We start from the raw sequence: 24,610 nt of genomic DNA, 5'->3' as shown, positions 1-24,610 counted from the left end.
CGGCCTGGCTGGCTCTTGGTGGCCTGGTCTTCAGGGTTTATAATCACTCCTTTCTGAAAGTGGGTAGCCATGCCAGGAGCCTACTCTGGCACAAATACTTAGGATACCCTCCCCGTCTCCTCAGGAGCAGGGAATCTCCGGAACCCATCCTAGCTACTGATTTGGCCCAGACTCTCTGGTTCCAGAAACAGCTGAGACAGAGGCCTGGTTTGTAAGAAATCTGATTATTCAAATTTATTACCATCAAGAATTATGCAATGATGCTGTAGTTTTTCTTAACAAATAGAAAACAGACTGTGTACAACAGTGAACTCTACAGCACTAGCATCCACAAGGTAAAAATGAATGTTTCATCATCCAACATTACCAACCCTGGAATGTTGATCTTGACTTAGCCTAGCTAGGTTTGGGGACGTCGGCACCACGTCCCTCAGCTAAAACAGCTATGCACCCTTCCCCGCCCCCACTTACCTATCTAGATAGCGCTGCCCAGAGGAAGAGGCCCTCTCCCTGCCCCTCAGCAAGCTGGGATAATAAGGACTGATTGGAGGACCATTGATAGAAGTCCAGTAGTCTTGCCACATTGGTTTATGAGGGCATCTTGGAGTGGAAAAGAGCGATACTCGGGGGCTTTGAAAACAGCTGCAAACCAGGGAGGAAAATCATCTGGCCCCTGCTCTTGAGGACAGACATGTGCTACCAGGCCCACTGGCCTGGACCTGAAAGGCCAGCCACGCCCCTGCTTGGCCCTGAGGTGCATGGGGTGTGGCACACACCCTGACCTGTGCTATTCACCTTGGCCACACAGCCGGACCCCACAGCCTACAAACACCACGCCATACTGCAATGCTGGGGACCAACGCCAGGCTCTGCGGGCCCAGGTCAGCCAGCAGCTCCCTTGGGAACCCCAGGCACATGGAGTTGCTTCCCCTCTTGAGGGTTTGAAGCAGAAGCCAAGGGCTGATTCTCTTTTCATTTTTTCTTGGGTTTTTTGTTTTTTTTTGTTTTTTATTTTTGTGGTTTTTTGTTTTTGTTTTAACCTTTGCAAACACGATGGTGATGAGGAATGCCTTGCCAGGCTCTCCCAGACACGTCTGTGGTTCTGGGCTGTGAATGTTAAACACACACTGGGACAGACGACCAGGGATGAGTGTTCCCTATCTTCTCCCCGCCCACCACTGTCGATGTGGCCTAAAAAAAGGCTTTTAAGGGAAAACAAAACTTAAAAAAAAAATTGAGTTTCCCTGCATTTAGCTGAAACAGGATCTCGTCTGAAGGGCTGGAGGAGCAGCCGGATCAGCGCTGCCTCCCAGCCCACGGCCGAGCCTCCGCTCAGGCTGGCGGCCCCAGCTCTGCATGGGGAAGGCAATGTTCTGTCCTTTAGCAGAAGTCATACAAAATAAGGATCCAAAGTGAACTCAAAATAAACAAAATAAACCCCAACCCCTACAGTGGCCCACTTTGCAGATATGGATTCGCAAAAGGAAAAATCAGAGGGAAGAGGCTAGAATCCCTCAGTCTACCCCACTTAATGTATTAAAAAGGAGGCTTTGCCCCAACCCCACCCCATGAGAAGCATGAGAAACGCAGCAGCGCAACAGAGAGCTTAAAGCAGGCTCCAGGTGGGCCTGGTGGACAGAAGGGCCACAGTGCCTGCCTGCCAGGACACCCACTTGCCCAGGGATGTTCTAGGCTCTCTGACTGGTGTGGCAGCATTCCTGAAACGCTGTGATCCCCGTGGGCTGCGCTCTGCCAGTGACAGCATCTGTGTAGGAGGGCTGGACGATGGTCGGTATGGCTCAGAGGAGCTGGGTCCCCTCCGGAGCCCCACGGCGGGGGTGGCGGAGGAGAGGGGAGCGGTAGTTACGTTGCATAGTGGTCAAAGCTGCCGAGGTACTCCAGGGCCGCACGGTAGCACAGCTGGTACTGGTCCTGCCAGGACAGGGGCTTGGTCAGTGTGGGTTGCGCCAGTGGGCACCCCCACCACACAGCTGACACTCAACACTGCAGCCATGGGCCATGGAGTCAGCCTCTGCTGGCCAAGAACAGGCGCTGGACCCTGGCAGCTACGTCAGGCAGTGTGCGGGGGAGCCTGAAAGAGCCTCTGAAAGCTCCTCTCTCTCCTGTCACTCTCCCAGGCCCCCACATCTACCTGCCTTCCATCTGCCATCCCAATCATGTTTCTCTGCTCCTGACTGGGCACCCCGTAAGGACTGCTATGTGCAACCCTGCCCAGAGCCAGGCACACCACTGGGGCTAGCAGAGAGCTGCTGAATGAAAGAACACATCTTACTCATCCCTGAGCCCCCAGGCAGCACAGGCAATGTTGCAGCATTTTTGTTTTTTGTTTTCAGCAACAGGGTCTTGCTCTGTCACCCAGGCTGGAGTGCCGTGGCATAATCACAGCTCACTGCAGCCTCGAACTTCTGACTTCAAGTGATCCTCCCAACTCAACCTCCCAAGTAGGTAGGACCATAAGCACACACCACCATGCCTATTGCAGGCCATGTAAAAGGTTGGCAGCATGAATGATTGCACATGCCTGTGTGCACAAACTGCAGCTGAAGCCTAGGGTTCCCAGCAGGGCTGCTGCCAAGGCCCTGGCCTTGCAGGCTGGTCTGCTTTACCTCTGTCTGCACCATGGCAGGACGCTGTGTACGCAGGGTCTTCACGGTCTGAAACATGTCGACCACGCCCTCGTAGCGCATGCGCTCCAGGACAATGCTCAGAGTGATGAACACCCCGGTGCGGCCCACACCAGCACTGCTCAGAAACACAGGTGGGTCAGAAGTCCTGCTTGCCTCACGCAGCGGGTCTGCCAGGCCTTCAGGCCCACCCGCCCCAGCCCTCCACGGGGCCAGTCCCACCTGCAGTGCACCGTGATAGGCCCATCCTGTCCAAACTGCTCCTTGGTCTTGTGCACCTGCCCGATGAAGTCAATGAAGCCCTCGCCTGTCTTGGGCACGCCCTGCTCTGGCCAGTCTGTGAACTGGAACTGCCGGATTGTCCTTGACTGCCCATCCTGGGAAAGGTGGGTGGGGGACATGATTAGGATTTGTGCCTTAGGCTGCCACCCCTCTGGACCAGACCGGGGTAGTACCATGACACAGGCATGCATCTGTGTCACTGCACCCAAGGTCACTGGGGGAGATGTGCTCACACCCTAATACCCACCCCCTGCCTCAGATTCCTGAAGCTTGAGCTACGGCAGCCACCCGCCCCACATGTGGATAGGCAGTGTTACGGACATTCAGCGCACTCACTCACCCGGGCATCCGTGACCTTGAACTCACGCAGGATATACTGGGGCATGTTGTACTCAGCCATCGGGTCAACAACAAAGTACTGGTAGCGAGCAGAGCGCTCTGCTGGCCAGTACTGGTGGCATTTTTCCTGTGGACAGAGGGCCGGGCCCCCATGATCAGGTGAGAAGGAATGGAGGAGGGGTGCCAGGCTTCACAGGATTCTGGGACAGATGCCTCAGGTGGATAATAACGGGGGCCTGAGGCTATGCTGACGCAGCAGCTGGGGTGTGAAAGGAGACAGTAACATAGGCGGCAGCTCCCCCAGGGGTGGCTGGTGTTCTCCCAGGTATGACAGGGGCCCTGGGGGAAAGGGTGGGCTCACCCTTCCCATCTCCCGAAGCTTGGTCAGCATGACGATGATGGTGGAATTGTGCTCCCATAGCATGCGCCAGAAGTCCTCGGTGCTCTCTGCCAGAGGCCCCTGTGTAGCTATGTAGGCCTTCTGCTGTCTGGGGTGGACATAAGACTGGACATGCTGGAGGTGCTGCTACCCCCAGAGTCTCCCCTTAGGCTGCCTAGCCCCTTGGGGCCCTGCTCTGATCATCCCTCCTCCAGGAAGTCCTCACTGCTCTACCCAGCCCTCTCTGGTCTTCTAGGCTGCCCACCCCCACCAGCCAGGCACAGGCCTAGGCCCCTGTAGGGCATGGTGGGGCAGTGACAAGCACGCTGACCTATAACCATCCAGGAAGCTGGCATTGATGTAGTCAGAGCCCTCCACGCCCCGGATGGGCTGCAGACACACACGCGTCAATTCATAGGGCATGATGTTCACCAGCCGGTTCTTGAACTTGTTGCAGGGCAGGTTGGCGCTGATGAAGCGGGACGTGTGGGCCTTGGAGCTGGCCAGCAACTATTGAGAGAGAGGGGTTGGTCAGGCCAGGCTTAGTGTGGGGGTGCGGGTCATCCGCATGTCCCAGTCTAGGCCCTGGAGCCAAGCAGGCCCCCGCCGAGCCCCACCTTGAACTCAAGCTCCATGGCGGTCACACTCTCCCCTGGAGGCACTTGGCCCAGCTTCTGGATGTGGGCATAGAGGTTTCGGGCAGGCACCTCTGTGTGGCCGCACGTGGCAGCCTCCAGCAGTGCCTCGTGGATGAACACATACTGGTCCTCCGTCTGCACCATGTAGTTCCTCTGTGATCGCATGCAGGTCACGTGGCCATAGATGTCCACCGTCTTCTCGTGCTTCATCCGCTCCAGCATGGCATCAATCACGATGAAGCAGCCGGTGCGGCCCACGCCCGCACTGCAGGACACAGGCTCAGTTTGAGGCACAGGTGCCCCCACCTCCCACCCCACCCCTCTGGGTGGCACTGTACCCTCTCACCTGCAGTGCACCACCATGGGCCCTGCGTCTAGGGGGTTGCAGGCCTTGACCCGTCGCAGGAAGGCCAGGATGGGAGTTGGGTACTCAGGAACTCCATGGTCTGGCCAGGCCATGAACTGGAACTGACGCAGCTCACGCTTCTCACTGGAGCCACTCTGGGGGACAAAGTGGGGACATACTGGCAACTAGGAGCCTGCCTGCCAGACTCAGGGCAGAATGACCTGTTGCTGAGGCCAGACCCGCCACTCCCTGATGGGACTCTCAGAAGTCACAGAGAGTAGCCTGAAGGAGCTCCTAGCACTGTTCCTGTAACATGGATCATCACACCACACTAACACACCTGAGCCTCTAACCCTCCAACACCCAGGTTCCGGTTTTCCCCCAACCCAGCACACCACATCCACGCCAGGCTACTGTCCTTATGGTGTCTGGGTAAGAGAGAAGCACTGGGGAAGGGCCATACCTTGTGGAGTGCGAAGGTGCGCACAGTGTATGTGGCCAGCTCCACTGTGTCCAACAGGGTCACCTGAATAAGGCCATAGGTTTCGGTGCCACGGGCGGGCCAGTACTGATCACATTTTACCTGCAGGGGGATGAGCAGGGCAGGCTGAAGGAAGCCCACAGGCTCAGATGGGCAGAAGCAGGGTGGAGGCTGGTCTGCTCCCTGGCTGTAGCCTTTCTGGCTACAAAGGCCCCCCAGCCCTGAGCTCTCAGACCCATTGCCCCCTGTCCTCCACAAGTCACATCAGGTCCTCAAGCTATGTCACCACCCTGCCCTAGCTAGTGGAATAAGGGCCATAATTGAAAATTATTTATTCAAGGCCAGATCGCACCAGGCACATTTTCTGCCAAATTTATCCATAACGTTTATGTGCCATTTTCAAGCTCTGTAAATTTTACGTTCCAGTCAATGCTTTGCAGTCCAAAAACAGATAACAGCAGCTCTTTCCACTAATTAACTTAGGAGATGTGTTAATGCTCCAGGAACACTCCAGCATCTGGGGAACATGTGAACACCCCGGGAGCATGCCAGCAACTGGGGAACACATTAACATTCTCAGAAAATGACAGCATTTGGTGAAACATATTAGCATCCTAAGGAACCCACGAGCATCTGGGGAACACGCTTTATCCCAGAAACACCCCAGTATCTACGGAGCATAATATCCCCAGAAACATAATAGCATCTGGGGATCCCTTGAGCGACTTCCTCCACAGAAGAACGCGGCACTGAAGAAGGTGCCCTGTATCACCTTGTGGCCGGGCATTTCCCGCCCGCCTCCTGGCAGCGCCCTGCAGCCTCACCCGGGACTTCTCCTCCAGCCGTGTCATCATGACCACAGTGGCTGTGCGCTGTTCCCACACCATTCTCCAGAAATCGCCCATGGTCTCCGGCAGGGGGCCCTGTGTGGCGATGTAGGCATTCTGCTTGCGGTAGCCATCGATGTAGTTGGCATTGATGTAGTCACTCCCGGGGACACCTGCGGATAAGAAAGAAGGTGGGAAGGCGTTACTGCAGGGTCCCCAGCACAGCCCACCATGCCGCAGTGCACCCCTGAGACTCGTGGACATCCTCTGTAGAATGACATGTTGCCCTAGCTAGCAAGGGAGGAGAGCAAGGGGACGGGAGGGGCACCCCCTTGACTCACCATCGATGGAGGTAAGGATGACTCGAGAGTGGTCGTAGGCGATGACATTCGCATAGCGGTTCTTGGGCTTGTTCACCTCCAGGTTTGAATTCTCCCACGTGAACTGCTGTCCAGGGTCGATGGACTGCAGAGAGTGGAGAAAACAGGTGGGGCAGGGTAAGAGCCGAGGTTGATCTGCTTCTCCTGCAGGGGACCCAGCCTTCCTGGTGATGCTCACATCCTGCCTTCACTCCACAGGCCACAGCCAGGCCTTCTACCTCGTGGTGCCAGCCATGGAGCTCACAGGTTGCCACATGACCTATCATCAGAAAAGTGGTGGGCTGGGGACTCCTCTGACCATGGTACCAAATCCCCTTGTCTGGTAGAGTGGTCTGAGCTGGGTTAGGGGCAGGGGCAGGGGCAGGGTCTCTTGAAGCCCTGCACTCATCTAATGAAATGAGCTAGGACAGGTGGTGGCCCCGTCTCAGGCAGTCCCGACACTGCTGAGGGCTCTGAACACCCAGAGTCCCTCCCGAAGCCCTACATTCACTAATGAAATGAGCCAGGACAGATGGAAGGGATGGTGGCCCCTCTCAGGTAGTGCAGGATCTCTCCCTGCTCCGCTCTCTTCCTTTCTGGCTGCTCCTTCTGTTCCCTCTCTCCCCTCTGCCCTTCTGATGGGCAGGAGGACAGAGCTCCTCCAGGGTTCCTTCCAGGCCCTCTTCTCTCTCTACAACCTTTCCTGGGTGACCTCATTTGCTCACCTGATTCTTACACCATATGCTAGAGCTGCCCATAACCCCAGCAGCAGTGCAGAGCTCTCCCCACAGTACCCAGCAGCCTCTTTGACTCTTCTACCAGGAGGTCCTTCAACCTCAGTCCTTACAAAGCTGAGTTCATCAGCTTCCCCTCCAAACCTGGTGCTGCTGCTGGGACTCCACCTTAGCGAAAGGCACCCTCACCCCTCGGTGCCAGGCCAGAACCTACAAGTCAACCTCAAAATTCCTCTGCGCCCCCCCGCCAGTCACCAGGTTCTGGTGCTCCCCCACCCCCTCAGCTCTCTCCAACCTGCTGCCACTGCCCTGGGCCAGGCCACCCCAACTGAGGCTCAGCCTCTTCCTGCCTCTTTCCTCTTGCCCCACTCTGACCCACTCAGCCCCACAGCCAGAATAATCCTTCCAAAATGCAGATGTGAATATCAATTTCCTGCTTAAAGGCCTTCTGTGGCTCTTCATCACCTCAGAGAGCAATAATGATAATAGCGAAGCGTTAGTGAGGACCCGCGGTGTGCCTGGCACTGCTGTGAGCACTTTGCATGTATTCCCTCCTCAAATTCTCTTACGAGATAGGTTCCATTATTATCTTCACATTTTCCAGATGGATACGATCTGAAGTTTTCAGCATAGCACGCAATGTCCTCCATATGTTGTCCCCAGCCTCATTACTCTCCACAGGACTGCGTCACTGCTTCCGTGAACCCTGGAGCACACCCGACCCCTGGGGCTGCTCTGGTGCTGTCAGCCCACCTTTTGCACGCCTGTCGGTCCTATTCAACACGGGGCCGTGCTGTCAGAGTCACATATTCAATGCTGATTATCTGTCTGCACATGCCGTGCTCCCCATGACTGGGTTCCCTGAGGGCATGTGTCTCCATATCCCCAGCACGGGGACTGGCACATGGAAAATGTGTGATCAATGACTGACTGAACGGAAGACAACAGAGCAGGCTGGGCGTAGTGGCTCATGCCTGTAATCCCAGCACTTTGGGAGGCCGAGGCGGGCGGATCACAAGGTCAGGAGATCCAGACCATCCTGGCTAACATGGTGAAACTCCGTCTCTACTAAAAATACAAAGAATTAGCCGGGCATGGTGGTGGGCGCCTGTAGTCCCAGCTACTCGGGAGGCTGAGGCAGGAGAATGGCGTGAACTCGGGAGGCTGAGATTGCGTCACTGCACTCCAGCCTGGGCGACAGAGCGAGACTCCGTCTCAAAAAAAAATAAAAAAAAGACAACAGAGCTATGGGGTCCTGGCTAAGGGAGAGCCCACAGCAGCCTTGGGGAGCCTGAGAAGGCTTCCTGGAGGAGGAGGGTCTTGTAAGGAAAGCTCTCATCAGAGGAGGGAAGCAGAGAGAAGCTGGAAGGGGACTACTGTGAGCAGAGGCCCCACAAGTCCAGATGGGGAAGCAGGGCTGCGCTGGAAGGAAGGGCAGGTGTGGGACATGGTATAGATGAGTGTGGGTGGAGGCCATGGGAGGCAGGGAGCCCACCTTACAGGCTCTGAGACCCAAAGCCCAGCCTTGTGTGGAGCAGGGCCCTGGGGGGTGCCCAAAGGCAGAGGCTTACTGTGCCGCAGACATATTCATCCATTTGCCTGCCAAGCCCAGCTTCCTCTTCAGAAACCTGGCCCACAGCCCTTGGAGGTGCAATCTTTGAACCACAGCTGAGGGTGGACATCAGAAGGGGCGCAAACTCACAGGTGAGGCTGAGCCAACCCCCCAACTGCCTGTCCACCAACCATCCACTGAGGTCAGTGCCAGGTGCCGAGGAAACAGCCATAGACAAGGCAGAAAGACAAGCACAGGCTGCTTCTTCGAGGAGGTGGAAGAGGGGGAGGTCTCTCTCTCTCTCTCTCTCTTTTTTTTTTTGGGTTAGGGGTCTCTTTTTATTTTATATTTTTTTGAGAGGGAGTCTCACACTGTCGCCCAGGCTGGAGTGCAGTGGCATGATCTTGGCTCAATGCAACCTCCGCCTCCTGGGTTCAAACGACTCTCCTGTCTCAGCCTCCCGAGTAGCCAGGACTAAGCCATGCACCACCACACTTGGCTAATTTTTGTATTTATAGTAGAGACAGGGTTTTGCCATGGTGGCCAGGCTGGTCTCAAACTCCCGACCTCAGGTGATCCACCCGCCTCGGTCTCCCAAAGAGGCGTGAGCCACTGCACCTGGCCAGGAGTCTCTTCTTTAAATCACCTCCTTCTCTAGCAAATCCCCTTCCTAGATGGGCAGCCTGGGGATGCTCAGAGTCACCCCGACACCATCTGTGGGTGGGAAATCCTCAGACTCTTGAAGGCTGAGTCCCCAGCAGGCTCCCAGGAGTTAAGTCCAGAGTAAGGTGAACGTGTGGAGGTCTCTGAGCAGGACTTGTGCAGCCTGAGCAGCCAGTCTTGAGGCCCTGACTCCCGCTCTGTGAGCTGTGGCACCCTGAGAACACACGTGAGCACATGGATGTGCAGAGCACAGGGCAGCAGTCAAGCCTGGGTTTGAATCCTGGTGTCACTACTCATCAGCTGTTTGACTCGGGCAAGTCACTTCCCCTCTCTGAGCCCCTGCTTCCTCATCTGGAAGATGGGATAATAATAGTCCCCATTTCAGAAGACTTCAGGGGGACCGAAAGAGACAATGCATGCCAAGTGCCCAGCCTGGTGCTGGTCTGCAGGAGGCTCTTGATAGATGCCAGCTACTGTGGCTGTTGTCACTGATCTATGTCTGTATGCCTGTGGCCTTGTGTCTGCCTGTGAGCACTTCGGCATGTGTCTGAGTGTCCAGACCCTGGCGTCACTCAAAGCCTTTTGAAGCCATCTCCTAAGGGTGACCCCAAGAAGGTGGTGGGCCAAGCTATGGCCAGACCCAGCATCTGAGGCACCTGGTTCCCCGCTGACCCTTGCCACTGCCTACCCTCCTCCTCTGTGCTCCTGGAAAACCTGGACCCCACCTCCCTCACCTACCACAGCTGGGACCTAGGACAGGACAGGAGCTGGTTTGGGGTAGGCCTGGGCCAGGCACATGGTAGGGGCAGGAACGTCTCACCTCATACTCCTGGGAGAACTTGAGGCCATCGTTGGCTTTGAGTCGTTCGATGTTGTCCGCCAGGTCGGTGATGGGGATGGGTGGATGGTCTCGCATACCTGAGGGAGGTAGGGCACACACAGGCAGTGTCAGTGAGAGGCTTGAGCAGGGTGGCAGAGAAAGCCCCAACGCATGTATGTGCACATGTGAACAAGTGTGACCATGGAGCACTCGGCACTGGTGGCATGGAGACAGCAGCACATGCGGCGACAGGGATGGCGGAGGGTGGGAGAGGACAGAAGGCAGTGTTGTGCCATGAGCGTGTGGAGCCTGTCTTGGTGGCAGGGTGCTGAGTGGGGGCACTAGGCCCTGCCTGGCAGCTCTCTTAAGAGGGAGGAGAGGCTTTCTTCCTCCCAGGAGGGGTGAGATGCCCAGGTCGGTGGCAGCAGACGTGACGGGAGCTGGGCTCCATTGCACCTACTGGCGGCAGTCGCCATGGGAGACTCACGGCCATCGTCATCCCGGGCACCAAGTGTGCAGATGGAGTGGTCACGAAGTACAGACACAACGGCAGAGGAACACAGAGGAACTCAGAGAGAGAAGCACAGATCAGGAGGGAGGTGGGAGACAGAGGCACGCAGAAGGAAGGGTGTCAGGCTGGGACTGGAGGCCAGAGAGGCAGGAAGAGACGGGGCTAGTGGGAGAGAAAACAGGCCTAGAGGAAGCAAGGTGGGCAGAGGGGAAGGAAAAAGGTCAGGGGGCAGCGGGATTGGGGGAGAAGAGAGGGAAGGGGAGAGAATTCAAGGAAGGACGGAGGTGATGGGATAAACAAAAGTAAGGAGTAGAAACAGACACAGAAGCCAAAGTATCCCACAAACATGGGAACTTTGAAAACTAACTTGAGGTATTCGGGCAACTGGGGACACTGGAACCTGCAGAGAAAAAAACAAAAAAAACATCGGGGCAAGAAAAGAGAGCCCGTTAACTTTTTCTGCTTACAGCACTGTCACACGCAATGGAGGTGCTGAACGGGCTTGTGAGGGGCTGGCAGAGAAGAGGACAGGGCGGAGAGGGGCTGGGGCTGCAGACAAGTTCCATCAAGACTCCTTCTGTCTCCCAGTTAATACAGATGGGGCGTCCCACCCCCAGAGGCGAGCACTTCTAAACCCTGGCGGCCTCGGCAGTCTCGGGGGGCTCTATGACTAAATACTTAAGTCCAAACCAACCCTGCCCTTTTTGGTACCAAAATATGGCCTTGGCGATTTTCAGATGATCTCCATGTTGGAAAAAAGAGCCCTCCTTCTCAGATCCCACATCCTCTCCACTCCCACTTGCCCTGTCCATTGCCTCCTTCCCAGGTATCTTCCCAGCGTCTTTGAAAGGGGTTTCTCCACTTCCCATCCCCCGCCTGCCATGCTGCTCACTGAAACACTTCTGCTCACAGGACGAGGACGTGGCCACCACCCTCTCTTCAAGGCCCCACCTGCCAAAGCCAACGGTCCTCCCACTGGGTGTTCCCACTACCCTATCTTACTAAGTCCTCTCGTCCCTTGTACAACTTCCCCCACCCTGGCATCAGGGACACTGTGCTCCTGCTCTCCTCTCGCTGTGTCTGCTCCTTCTCAATCTCTCTAGCTGCTCTCCATCCATGTTTCCTTAACGCTGTACCATTCCCTACCCTGGGCTCCTTTTTTGGTCCAGGTCTCCTTCTGGCCTTCACCCTGGGAGAGCCCATTTATTCTCAGGCTTTGACTACCACATGCTCCTTGGCCCCTCCCACAGGGCTTCAGCCCTGATGTCAGCTCAGAAGTCCTCAGACCCACAGACCTGCTGGCCCCAGGACACCCCTAAGCCCTGCTGACTCAGCCAGCGACTGCAGAGCCACCCTCACCTCTCCCCACGCGGACTCTGCTGCTCAGACTCTGCTGCTCTCACCTCCTTCACGTCTCCCAAGTCTGTCCCCTCTGTTCCCACTGCCACCTTTCACTTTGTTGGTGGCCTTTTAAATGGTCTCCCTGCCTCAGTTTCTCCTCTCTAATCCAGTCACCTCAAGGAGCCAGAGTGACATTTCTAAAGCATGGTTCTGACCATCTGGCTCCCTTGCTGAAAACCTTTAATACCTCCCTGGCATCCTCAAGAGGAAGTCTAAGCCCCTTAGCCTGACATTCAAGGTCCTTTTGACTGGACCTCTGCCTAGCCCTCCAGTCTTCTCTTGGCTCAGTATTCCTCCAGCCGCTAACTCTCATGCTGCAGAAACCCTCAGGTGCTCGTAATTTGATGCACATGCAATCCGCCCAAGCTTCTGCACGTGCTTCCACTGGGGAGCTCTCTCCCACCCTTCTTTTCTAGACCAATGCCCACTTGGCTCAGCATCCCATCCCCGAAGAGGCTTCTCTGCACTCCAGGTCCCAGCATCCTGGTGCTTGATGCTTCAGAGATCTAATCATGCTAGCTTGCAACAGCCTGCTAGGTCTGCCGGGCACACTCTCCAGACGTGCTCACAAAACTCAGTCACCATGTTATGAGGAAGCCCAGGCCACTTGAAGAGGCCTCACATGGGTGTCCCAGCTGAGAGCCACAGCAAGGCTCAGAGCTGGCTCATCAACCATCCGTCACACGGATGAAAGAGGCTTTAAAATCCAGGGGTTGGCAAACTTGTATCCGTAACAGGCCAGAGCGTAAATAGTTTAGGCTTTGTGGACATCTGGTATCTGTTGCATCTATTTAACTGTACCTTTATAATGTGAAAGCAACCATAGATAAGTACTATATAAATAAATGGGTGTCGCTGTTACAGTAAAATTTTGTTTGTTTGTTTTTTTGCTATTTTTGAGACTGGGTTTTGTTCTTGTCGCCCAGGCTGGAGTGCGATGGAGAGATCTTGGCTCACGCAACTTCCACCTCCTGGGTTCAAGCGATTCTCCTGCCTCAGCCTCCCGAGTAGCTGGGACGACAGGCGCCACCACGCCCGGCTAATTTTTGTATTTTTAGTAGAGATGGGGTTTCACTAGCTGGTCTCGAACTCCTGATGTCAGGTGATCCACCCGGCTCAGCCTCCCCAAGTGCTGGGATTATAGGCATGAGCCACCGCACCCGGCCAGTAAAAATTTATTTACAAAAACAAGTGGTGGGCTGTACACGTGGCCATGGGCCATAGTCTGCCAACCCCTGCTTTAAATGACTCTAGCTCCCAGCCTTCAAGTCTTCCGACTGAGGGCCCAGACTTTCTGGAATAAGGACAAGCTGTTCCTGCTGTGCCCGTCTGAATTCCTGCCTCACAAAAACCGTGACAGATAATACATAATTATTGTTGTTTTAAGCCACTAAGTTTTGGGGTAATTTGATATGCAGTAATAACCAGCTCATACATACACAAACCCTGTGTGTATGCATTAGTTCACTCGTTCCTTCATTTGTCTGCGTGTTCATTTCACAGGCATTCAACAAGAACCCATCGTGTGCTGAATACAAGGGATGGGGGATGACAAGACACAGTTCCTGGCACCACAGAGCTCAGAGACTGTCACTGAGGGAATCCCACCTCACTGTGAGAGGCGTCCAAAGGAAGAAGGAGGGAAGTTCCTGGAGCCAAGGAGAGACACCTAACCCTGTGGGGGTGTGGGAAGGAGGAGGAGAGGTATGAGCTGCATCTGCTGGGTGTTGGGAGAAGCGACATTTCAGGTAGAAGGAAGAGCTGCACAGCCCCGTGAGAGTGGCTAGGAGAAGGGGCAGGTATGTGGTATGGTAAACCTGGGGTCGGCCTCCAGGAAGGCTCAGGTGCATGCACTTCATCTCCCCACGAGCGTCTGGTGAGGTATCTCCCACTGCTAACACGTCCATCTTTCCTGTGGAGGGGCCAGAGTGCCGGCCAGACACTGGCCACCCTGCGGCAGAGATGTGGGCTCTGGGAGGTCCTTAGCCCATATTCAGAGGCCTTGACTGAAGACAAGGCAGGGGCTAAGTGGCTTTTGCACCTGAGAGGTTCCTGGCCTGGGGCACCTGTCCAGCTGCAGGATATGGGGGCTTCTCAGTCATTCCAACCAAAATGGATGAGTGCAGGGAGAAGGGCAGAAAGGAAGAAAAGGAGCAGGAACAAGTGCATGTGGCCCAGGAACTTCAGAGGAGACCTTGAGACCTGCAGAACGGAGCCACAGGCCTGCTAGGTCTGGGCTGGGGGCACACAGGCCATGGGAGTGCCCTACCTGGGGTCTGGTAGTTGAGCCTCCGCATCTCCACAGGGTCAGAGGAGTGGGCCAGCAAAGAGTCTTTCAGTCCGATCGATTGCTCATCCTTAGAGGACGGGGAGTGGGTCCTTTTCCTAGAGACAGAAGGGAGGCTGGTGAGAACCTGAGGTCCAGGCTAAGACAGTGACACATGGCATGGCTGGCTGCCAAGGAGCCCCCCGCCACCATGTCCACGGCTCTGTCCTCCTACTGCCCCACCTCTTCCCAGGATCTCTGAGTGCGCAGGAGCCAGGGCCAGAGCAGCCTTGACATGAGAGAACACAGGGCAGGGAAGGGGTAAGGACAGCATGAGTGTGGCACGAGCAGAGGGGCAGTGCAGCAGGGAGGAAGGGGTCACAGGGGAGGGCAGCTCCTTTGGATAGAAGGTAGGTCACTGCAGGACAGTGGCTGCTATCCCCAAGGCCACCCAGCTGAGTAGCAGGAACCACCAGGAATAAACATGCAAATGACACATAAAATACACAAATAGCACATGGGACAGGGCCCCAGCTTTCTGGCCCTCAGAGTATCAGGGTAAATGCCCAGGGCAGCAGGGGAGGGACAGGGAAGGTGTCACCCTAGCTGGGCAGAGTCCTCTCTCACTGGCCTCAGTTTTCCTGTCTGTAAGGACAGGTCAGAGACAGAACATAGGGTTCAGCTGCCAACAAATAGCCAGAGGCTACTTGTGATCTGCAGACGCGTGTGCTTGGGGAAGAAGAATTTGAGTGAGTGTGCTCGGGTGTGTACCAGGACACGCCTCTCCGCACAGTGAGTGCTCTTTGCACATATGCGAGACTGTCTCTTGCAGCACTTTGGCAACTTCTCAGAGAACCGGGAGCTGGGTGACAGTTCTGGAGAGCTCTGTGTGCTCAGGGAAAGCAGTGAAGTCTGTATTATGCATGTGCCCCAAAGAAGGAGCAACCTCTGCAGAGTTGAACCGGCAAGAGTGAGACAGAACCCGCCTTCTCACACCAATGAGGACTCAGTCCTGAACTGAGGAGACTGCTGAGCTGACTGGACAGTTTGCTGCTTAAAGCCATAGGCCAGGGGACTTCCGGTCAAAGCGTCATCCCTCCCTGCTGGCCCAAGATGTGCACAAGGATTAGAAGTAGAGGGCGAGGTGTGTGAAGAGAGAAGGAACAACTCCTACCTTTCTTGTTTACTAGGTCCCGAAAGACAAGCAAGGACAGAAGAAAGGAACGGTCACAGTTTCCACCAAGCACTCAGCCCTCTAATGACATGGGGACCCTGCAGGCCCCTTATATGGCACCCACGTGACATTCACAGGGAGGGGGTCCACCTCTCTGGACAGACCCAAAATGCAGGTGGAAGTGGGAAGGATTAGTGTGTTTGTGGGACACTCCTCAGGGACCCGCCCACAGGTCCATCCGCCCTGGGAGGAAGGAGTGGACTCTTTAGGACAGAGCAGTGGATCCAGGGTAGGGGCACAGGATATAGGCACTCCTGCATGGTGCAGAGATGTGCTCAGACACACAGACTAGCGTATCTTCATGTGCCAGGTGCTCACTGACATGCCTGTGGGCTCAGCCCAGTGCTGGGGGCTGAAGGCTTGGCACACAGGACCAGCTGCATTTGCAGTGGAGCATCACAGGGGACAGATGTGGGGCTGTGCAAGGAAGGCGTTGGGGCCAGGCAAGGTCTTGTAGGCAGCAGAGCATGGACTTGAGTCCTGAATGATGAGGTTGCTGTTGCCAGGTGGGCAGGGGGAGGGAGATCCGCAGAGGGCACACCCTGTGTGGGCCTGAGCACTGAATGAGTTCAGTGTCACAGTGTCAGGAGTGTGGTGGGGTCTGATTAGCCAGGTGTTTGGCTGTCAGGCTAAAGAGGCTGGGCTTTATGTGGGGAGCCACCAAAAGGTTTCAAACTGAGAGTGACAAAGTTAAATCTCTGGAAATCCCTTTCAGGCTGGAAGGTGCACGGATAGGGAGACTCCTAGGGCAGGTAGTTGCCGCTTCTGATAGAACTGAGTGGGAAAGATACACTGAGGCTGAGGCCGCTGCAGATGGCACGGGCACAGCAGGCCATCAGTCACGTCTGTTAATGAGCATCCATGATTGACCTCTCTCGGCCTAAGCAGGAGAGCGGGGCTGGGGAATCATCCAGGAATGCTGGCAGAAGGAAAGGACTCGAGGTAGGAGCTCAGGAGACGGCAGTGTCTTAAAACTGAGACGGACGCACTCTTATCCACAGAAACACAGACAGACAGACACGCCAGGGATGCACATGGGACAACCTTCTGAGGCTTTAGCTCGTCACGCCCAGGCTGCCACAGAGGCTCCCTCACCTGACAGATGCAGGCCTGCAGATGCAGGTAGGCACACACACACTGTTCCTGCCCTTCCTGCTTTCCTGCTGAGCCTGAGGCCCAGGGTCCAGGATGCAGGCTGCACATTCTCCACAGGCACAACGCCCAGAGAGGGCCTGAAAGGCGAGGGGCAGGTGGCCATTCCCGGAGCTCTGAGGGCAGTGCTTACCTTTTGAACAGGAGGATGGCGATGACAATGAGGATGATGAGGATGACTGCCAGCACGGGACCCGTCACCCACAGCATCTCCGGCTCCTCCTGCTGCTGGGCTGGTGTCACCTGGACCACGATCTCATCCGAGTAGGGGCTGGATGCATAGCGCTTCTGTGGCCCGGTGGAGAACAGTAGGCTGTGAGCTCAGTGTGAGACCCCCCAACCCTCTGCCTATCAATCCTGGAGAAAGGGCTCTGGGTCTGGGTTACACTGGGCCTGGTCTCCCAGATCCTACAAGGTGGACCTGGCAGGACTGGGTCCCTGGAGCCACATTAGGTCTGGCCTCTGGGTCCCAGGGCCGGGTCCCAGGGCCATGTCCCAGGATCCCTGGGACAGGTCTTGGGTCTTTAGTGCTGCCCCAGGCCAGGGATCTTGTAGCCCCCAGACTGATAAAGACCTGGGGTCTTGTGGTGTTTGAGACTGGCCTAGTCTCAGGCCAGGCCAGGGAGATCAGGGTGCTGAGAGCCAAGCCAGCTCAGGCAGACCTGGTCCATGGGTTCCTTCAAGGAGGCAAGCACAAAGCATTGGTAGCTCAGGTCCGGAGACAGGGGCCGGTTGTAGAAGCCCCGGTAGTTCTTCTTGTCCCCCAAGGTGAAGGTCTTGGGGAGCACATCCAGTTGAGCAGCCACATATGGCTTCAGACGCTCTGCCTGCCGCCGCCGCCGCCGCTGCTCCTCTCCGCCCTGCTCAATGGCTTCCAGAAGCTGGCAGAGCAGAGCACAGGGGTCACGCGGGGCCTTGGAGCATGCTGGCCGGCCTGGGATGTCAGCTCCCTGGGCTGACATCAATGCTTACCTACCATGTAGGGGTCCACACCTGCCCAACCCACTGCCCCTACAGAGTAATGGATACCATGAAGCCACTCCTCCCCACCAGCCCATGAGAAGAAGCCCTGTGGGTAAGCTGCCCCACCCTAACCAGGCTGTTTCCACACTTGCTGAGAAAGGACTAAAGGGTTTCAAAATTTCAGGGACTCCTGGCTCTGGGGCTCACTGAGCCCTCCATGGCTTCTAGATCGGCGAGGCTCTGCAGTGTCTACAGGGCTTGCCATTCTCTAGACCTGCAGAGGCATCTCCACGACGTCCCACCCCAGGGATTCTTCATAAGCCCTCTGGGAGTTCTGTGAATATTCCCAGACAGTTTCCTCAAAGTCCCTCTCTCCAGAGAGGGGCAGGCTGCCAGCCAGGAGAGCGATTTCAATTTGGGAAGTGAATCTGAGAGTCACTGGGACAGTGCTCAGGGCAGGAAGGCCACAGTCGACCACTGCAATGGGGCTGTCAGTGTCCCCATCCCCTCCCCAGGTACCTCGTCCAGCTCCAGTTCCTCGGGTGTGCTCCACCTTGGCGCCAGCATGCTCCCGCCTACACGGTCAATGGGTACCACCACGATGTAGAACCACCTGGGTGGGCAGGGCAGGAATCACGACTGTCACTGCCGGTCACCTCCAGCCCTGCCCTGCCTCCCCCAACACCTTGTGTGCATACCTGACAAGCGAGGGGTCCTGCACATGGGGCATGGAGAGGGCAAAACGGCCGTCCTCTATGTAGGCAGAGGCGGGCAGCGGCTTGTGTGGCAGGAGGTCGGGGGCCGTGCGGATGGACACCAGGTGCTGCAGCCCCCCTGCGCTGCTGCCACGGTTCATCAGCACAAACGAGTACTCCGTGTTGGGCTGCAGGTCAGCGATCAGCTTTCGCATTGAGTGCCCGTCCACCTCCACACTCTGCCCATTGTACAGAATCTGTGGGGGATGGGAAGGGCAATGCCTTTGGGTGAGGTTCCCTACCACGGGCTGCAAGGCACAGTGCACAGATACACAACCACAGTCCTGCTCCATAGCCAGATGCACATGGGTTAGGACTGGAAAGACAGCACCCAGCAGGCCTGTGTGTGTGCCAGGCTCAGCTGGCTGTGGCCCTTACTCACCTTAAAGGGCACAGCTGACTTATAGGAGTCGGGGACCTCCCAGCTGAGCAGCACAGATGTCTTCATTGCAGCCGCCACCCGGAAGTTCTTGGCAAACACTGCAGAGACATAGGGAGAGAGTCAGCTCCACTGGGTATGAGGTGGGGTGAATGCGCTGGAAGGGTGGAAGGTGAATGGCCAGGATGAGATACTGGTTGGGGAATGGGGGGTTGAAGGATGGCTGCAGAGTACCAAGCGCCCCACTCCCAGCCAGCTTCAAACGGCACAGTTGAACTCCCAGCCCAAGCTCTTCCACAGCGAGCACCAAACAGGGTGGGGGATGCCACGGCAACCAGGGTCAGGATCTCCAGAAACACGAGTGTAAAAACTTGAGCTGATGGACACCAGGCCAGAGTGATCAGAGGTCAGTGGGTTTCGGTCATGAGAACCACGTGGCCACACACCAGAGCGTGGTGGAGCATGTTCACTAGAGGTCGGAGGGTCATGGCCCCAAGAGATTAGTGTCACACAACAAAGGTCAGGAGGTTGCACACCCAAGAACAGTGACACAGTCAAAAGAGATCAGTGGGTCAAGGTCATGAGAGATCAGAAGGTCACACAGCAGAGGTCAGTAGGTCAAAGACAGCAGAGATCAGGCACCAACAATGTGGTGCCCATTCACTAGAGGTTAGTGGTCACGGTCATGAGAGATTGGAGGTCACACACCAGAGGCTGGTGGATCACAGTCGCCAGAGGTCAGTGGCTCAAGGAGAGCAGAGACCCCCAGATGCAGCCATGCTTGGGAAGGGCTGCCATGTCCACAGCACACACCTTGCTCCACCGGCATGGTCCGGGACTGGATGCTGGGGCTGAGTGGGCCAGAGCCTTTGCTGGTCCATGCGCGGACCTTGATGTCATAAGTGGTGTCTGGCTTGAGGCCAGAAAGGGTAAAGTGGGTGTCTGTCGTGACGTTCTGCAGCTCCTGCTGGCTGTTGATGTCTCGGAACACCACGGTGTAGCTGATGATGCGCCCATTCCTCTCTGCCAGCACTGGCGGGTCCCAGGCCAGTTCTGTGGTAGATGTGGTCAGTCCTGTCACACGCAGGTTTTGGGGAAAGCCGCTGGGTAGGTCCTCGGGGGTCCTGATCTCCTTCTGGAACTCCTCACCCAGGCCAGCCCGGTTCCTGGCAGCAAGCCGGAAGATGTAGGTGGTCCCCTTGTGCAGGCCGGTGACTGTGAAGTGCTGGTCATCCTTGCCGAAATCGATAGTGTTGGGCCGTGCCTCGTCAGCCCGGCAGTACTGCAGCCGGTAGCCCAGCAGCTCGCCAGGCAGCTCCTTGGGTGGGTGCCACTGGAGCAGCGCAGTGTTCATGGCCGTGGTGCTGACCATCACAGTGGGCCGGCCTGGGACTGAAGGACCACAGGGTGGGCTCTGGCGCTGCCCTCCCGCTGCCCCACCCTCAGGTCTGTCCTGACCCCTCACTCACCTGCGCCCGTTGTAGTAACAATTTTGGGCTTGCTGCGGGCACCATCCCCCTTGGTGGTATAGGCAGCGACAGTAATGGAGTAGGTGGTCTCTGGGGTCAGGCCGCTGATAGTGGTTTCCTGAGGGAGGAGGAGGGGTCCGTTCCCATCACAAGAATGCAGGGAGAGGCCAGACCTTGTCAGGGACCTCAGGACCCTAGCCTGAGGGAAGCCCCTGGGCACACAAGGCCACGGGTTGTGGAAGGTGGGGCTGTACAATGGTGGCCTCTGCTGGAGGGGAAGCAGGTAGGTAGGATGCAGGCCTGGGAGGATCCCGCCCATCCCAGAAGCCACCCGCCTGGGACAGACAGCTCATCATTGCTTTCAGACAAGAACAAAGGGCCAGACTGTTTCCCTCACTCCATTGTGCTGTGAACGTAGACTGAAGACGTAAACAGGGCATAGCCTCGCACACACCCAGCACCTTGCATGGCTCCTGACACCCACACGCACACAGCCTACAGCTCCTGTGTAAGCAGGCGTAAGGTTGCGTGTGGACACCAGTGCATGCATGCACACACACAGCAAGGTGGTGGGGGGGGGTTAAGGTGCCATCCAATAGGACCCAGTCAGGACTCTGCTGCCTCCATATAGGCCACTAACTCTGAGAATGTCTATACCCTGCAATACCTCTTGAGAAAGGCGGGGGGGTGGGGGCCAGGAGAATAAGAAAACCTCCACACCTGGGGAACTGGTTTCCACGTCTGTTCCCAGTGATGCCTGAGATAGCAGCCAGGGCAATGTCCTCCCACCTTGGCAGACCCTGCCCATATACCCATCTGCAGCAAACGCATCATCTCTGGACATGCGGAGAAACACCATGGGAGGTCAAGCCACACCACACAGAGAGAAGAGTGGGAAGCAGGCAGGGACCAACGTGCAGTGGGAACACAGCCGTCACCAACCCTGGTATCCCTCCAGCTCTGGCCTTGAGTGGGGCCCCTGCAGCTGCCACCACCCCCTCATGGGCCCCGTCTGCCCCAGCTGGAGGGTCTCCCAGGGCTGGGGCTCCAGAATGCACCAATGCCAGAACCCGACTCTCCAGACCGCCCTCCCAGCCTGGGCCCTAAAGCAGGTGATTTTTCACTCAGGGATCAATAAGGCCTAACGATCAGGATCGGATTTAACTCCATCCCTGTCTGGCCCGAGCAGGGGCCGGGCCCTGGTCGATCATGAACACTGGCCTCAAATTGCTGCTCGACAGGCAAGAAGTAAGGATTAGAGGAAATGCCAATTGCTGCTCAGCTCAGTGCTCGTGTCTGAACGTCAGTTTTCTCCGGATGTGGCTGGAGCCCCGTGGATCTTGGCAGCGCAGGCTGGCAGGAAAGGAGGGAGAGGGGGAGTGTCCCACGAGCCCAGCTTGACCCATGTCTTGTCCGCGTTCGCACACCTGTTACTTACATAGTCCTCGGACTCCTCTGGCCGCCACTGACCGCGGGAGAGGGAGAGAAAGGGAGACAGGATGGTGAAGGACTCTGACCTGGAGGGGCCCTTGGTCTGGAAGGGACCTGGCCCAGGGAGGACAGAGGGAGGACTTTTGGGCCTCGAAGTACCCATGGGGGTAGCACCCCAGGACAACTCCCAGTTCAAAGATTTGAATACCTGCCTCACTGAGCACCAACTGTGTGCGCCAGGGCTGGGCTGAGGAGGGTAGAGAGACTACGAGGGCAGGCAGCCTACAGGGAGAGGACCTGCTGACAGAGGGGCCTAAGAACACAAAGCAGCTACAGATGCTTTGACAATTTTGGGCTTCCTGGGAGGCAAAGGCTGCCAGACAAGGAGGGTGGGTTCAACAGCTCAGGCTGAGGGGAAGGAAGACACTGAGGGGCGAATGGGGTGCCCGTATGCCCTGGTTTGCCTTGGACAGTCCTGGCCTGTGCTTGTTGCCATGGAATGACTATTCAGTGTCTCGTTCCACCCCTCAAGGCATCCCAGATGTAATCATACATTATACAATCACCCCAGGCATGAGAAGCATCCCACAACAGTAAGAGCTGGGGGTGAACAGGGCACGTGGCTAGGGTGAGCCCAAGGGCAAGCCAGTCAGCAAGACTATGAAGGCTGCAAGTGACAAGCTCAGAGCCTGGGCTATAGCCCACAGGCACGGGAAACCACCTATACCTGTTCCTTCCTCAGGGTGTCTGAGAATCAAGGTAGGAAGGAATGTTTCGAGGCTGGCAGTGTTGTGGGCCTTTGGTGCACGTAGATATTCTAGATGGACAGGTGGAGGGACTGTGAGGTCTCCATTCCGAGGCCCCATGAAACATCACAGGGAGATGGTCCAGGACGTCTCCAAGCCGGAGGGTTGGGTCCTCCAGCCCAAGCACCCCCACAGTGCCGGTCTGGCCTCTGTCCACTGGCCTCCATGCTAGGTGGCCTAAGTTCCTCCTGTCCTGGGACACTCTGTTGGAAAATCCTTGCAAGAAGCATGGAACAGAATATGAGACGAGGCTCTAGACAGGTCCTTAGTGCATGGCCACTTTATAGGGTGTGGCTGGGCCCACCTCAATTCCAATCTCCTTGCGTGGGGGGAGACCTGGGCTGTCCCAACGCTAGAGGCAGAGCAAGAAAGAAGAGAAAGAAAGAAGGGAAAGGCAGAGGATGAAATCAAGCAGAGATGAAGGGAAGGAGTCAGAGGAAAGGCAGGGGGAGGAGGGAAGAAAGGAGAAGAGAGAAGAGAATGAGCAAGACAAAAAACAGAGACTCCAAGAAGAACAGAGAAACGAAGGCCATGAGAGGGGAAAAAGGGAGGCAGGGAGATGGTATCAGACATAAAGGGAGACGGGTCTGGCTCCACACTTCCGGGGTGGGGGTGGGAACACGCACCACATAGTTCTTTCAGGCCTGATGGGGACCCTGAGCTGAGCAGATGGTGCTGTTGGGTGAAGGACAGAATGTGGTGCCCTTGATGGAAGCACAGGGACAGCTGGGCCCTGTGGCCAGGCTCAGGACCAGGCCCCATCTGCTCTCCCACTGGCGAGGAACAGAATGACCCAGTCCCGAGAGGGCTACGGGGCAGGCCTCCATCTTCAGGGTCCTCCGGGAGCCCAGACTCGGGTTACCTCCCACGATGGGATGTCTGAGGCTTTTAGTCTCAGCGTCCCTGAGCCTCTGGTCCAGTTCCCTTCTGAACCTCTTGGGACCAGAAGGGGGTACTTGAAGTGGCTTCTCTGGAACTCCACTGGCCCCTCACAGAGGAGGGGGAAGCCCATTCCTGGGATGTTTCTGGGTAGGTGTGTTCACTGAGGCTCCACCAGGAGCCCTCAGCCTGCCCCAGGAATGCAGGTGGGTGCACATGCCCGCCTCCTCCACCCGGATGCCTTAGCACTGGGTAGGCTAAGAGGCAGAAGAGAGCACCCTTTGGGCAGAAAGAATTTTGCTTCAGATGGCTGAACCCAGCTGGAAGGGTGAGCCTCCTGTCTGTGTGGGTGACCCCACCCCTCTGCACAGCGTGTACAGCATCGAGTGGTACACGCACCCCTGCTCTCCGCCCAGGCAGGGGTAAGAGGCTGGACGGGGATGGGTGTGTGGGTCCCTCCCAGGCCCTGCTCCTGGATGGGGAGACCTTGAGAGCACCACACCAGGTGCTGTGACTCTCCAGCAGGGTCTTTTGGGAGGGGGCTCATGATAGCAACTGCAGCCCTTTCCTAGGGGTCCACAGACATGGCTTCTTATCCAAGTGTAGCCACCTACTTGCTGAATAATTCCGTACCACTCTCATAACCTCCTAGCATTCCAAGTTCTTCATCTGAATAGCAACCAGTGTTCAGAATACCCCAGGGAGCTCACCCCAAGCTCCAGAGCAGGACCATCCTCCCAGGAAGACAGACGCACACAGAGGAAGGTGTGAGGCTGGCCAGCAGGCCTAGCCCTTGAGGGTGAACATCAGGGGCTGAACCATTCCCTGTGAGGCCAGGAGCAGGGCAACACCGTGCTTGGCTACTCACAGAGCTCGGCAGCAGCCACAGACCTGTGGCCGCCAGTGGGGTAAGATAGCCCCGGAGCACTCTCTCTACCCTTTGTGTGGGAGGAGTGGATGCCAGCCCAGCACTGTTTAGGGAAAAGGCACATCTCAAAATCCCGGCCTGGTGGGGCAGGGTGGCTCACATCTGTAATCTCAGCACTTTGGGAGACTGAGGCAGACGGATCACTTGAGTTCAGGAGTTCGAGACCAGCCTGGCCAACATGGTGAAACCCTGTATCTACTAAAAGTACAAAAATTAGCCGGGCGTGGTGGCAGGCGCCTGTAATCCCAGCTACGCAGGAGGCTGAGGAAGGAGAATTGCTTGAACCCAGGAAGCACTCCAGAGCTGACAAGAGCGAAGCTCCATCACACACACACACACACACACACACACACACACACGCACCAAAAAAA

The 24,610-nt window shown here is 56.5% G+C and overlaps 1 protein-coding gene across 1 annotated transcript in view; it reads right to left on the bottom strand.

Moving 5' to 3' along the window:
- Positions 1-208: 208 nt before the first annotated feature.
- Positions 209-24,610, bottom strand: part of PTPRF (protein tyrosine phosphatase receptor type F) — a 93,016-nt gene continuing 68,614 nt past the window's right edge. The window contains exons 16-36 of the mRNA XM_031664500.1: positions 21,634-21,660; positions 20,196-20,313; positions 19,540-20,118; positions 18,730-18,827; positions 18,291-18,544; positions 18,112-18,205; positions 17,292-17,510; positions 16,763-16,917; positions 14,247-14,362; positions 10,066-10,163; positions 6,279-6,402; positions 5,935-6,110; positions 5,093-5,212; positions 4,630-4,784; positions 4,263-4,548; positions 3,977-4,155; positions 3,628-3,754; positions 3,268-3,393; positions 2,868-3,022; positions 2,628-2,763; positions 209-1,932 (exon numbers count right to left, since the gene is read on the bottom strand). Coding sequence (XP_031520360.1) covers positions 1,864-1,932; positions 2,628-2,763; positions 2,868-3,022; positions 3,268-3,393; positions 3,628-3,754; positions 3,977-4,155; positions 4,263-4,548; positions 4,630-4,784; positions 5,093-5,212; positions 5,935-6,110; positions 6,279-6,402; positions 10,066-10,163; positions 14,247-14,362; positions 16,763-16,917; positions 17,292-17,510; positions 18,112-18,205; positions 18,291-18,544; positions 18,730-18,827; positions 19,540-20,118; positions 20,196-20,313; positions 21,634-21,660 — 3,411 coding nt within the window. The 3' untranslated portion in view covers positions 209-1,863. The remainder of the gene's footprint in view (positions 1,933-2,627; positions 2,764-2,867; positions 3,023-3,267; positions 3,394-3,627; positions 3,755-3,976; positions 4,156-4,262; positions 4,549-4,629; positions 4,785-5,092; positions 5,213-5,934; positions 6,111-6,278; positions 6,403-10,065; positions 10,164-14,246; positions 14,363-16,762; positions 16,918-17,291; positions 17,511-18,111; positions 18,206-18,290; positions 18,545-18,729; positions 18,828-19,539; positions 20,119-20,195; positions 20,314-21,633; positions 21,661-24,610) is intronic.

The sequence above is a fragment of the Papio anubis genome, chromosome 1 (genome assembly GCF_008728515.1).
Source record: "Papio anubis isolate 15944 chromosome 1, Panubis1.0, whole genome shotgun sequence".
Taxonomy (NCBI): Eukaryota; Metazoa; Chordata; class Mammalia; order Primates; family Cercopithecidae; genus Papio; species Papio anubis.
Note: the sequence above shows the minus strand (reverse complement) of the source record. Positions and strands in the feature narration are given on the sequence as shown.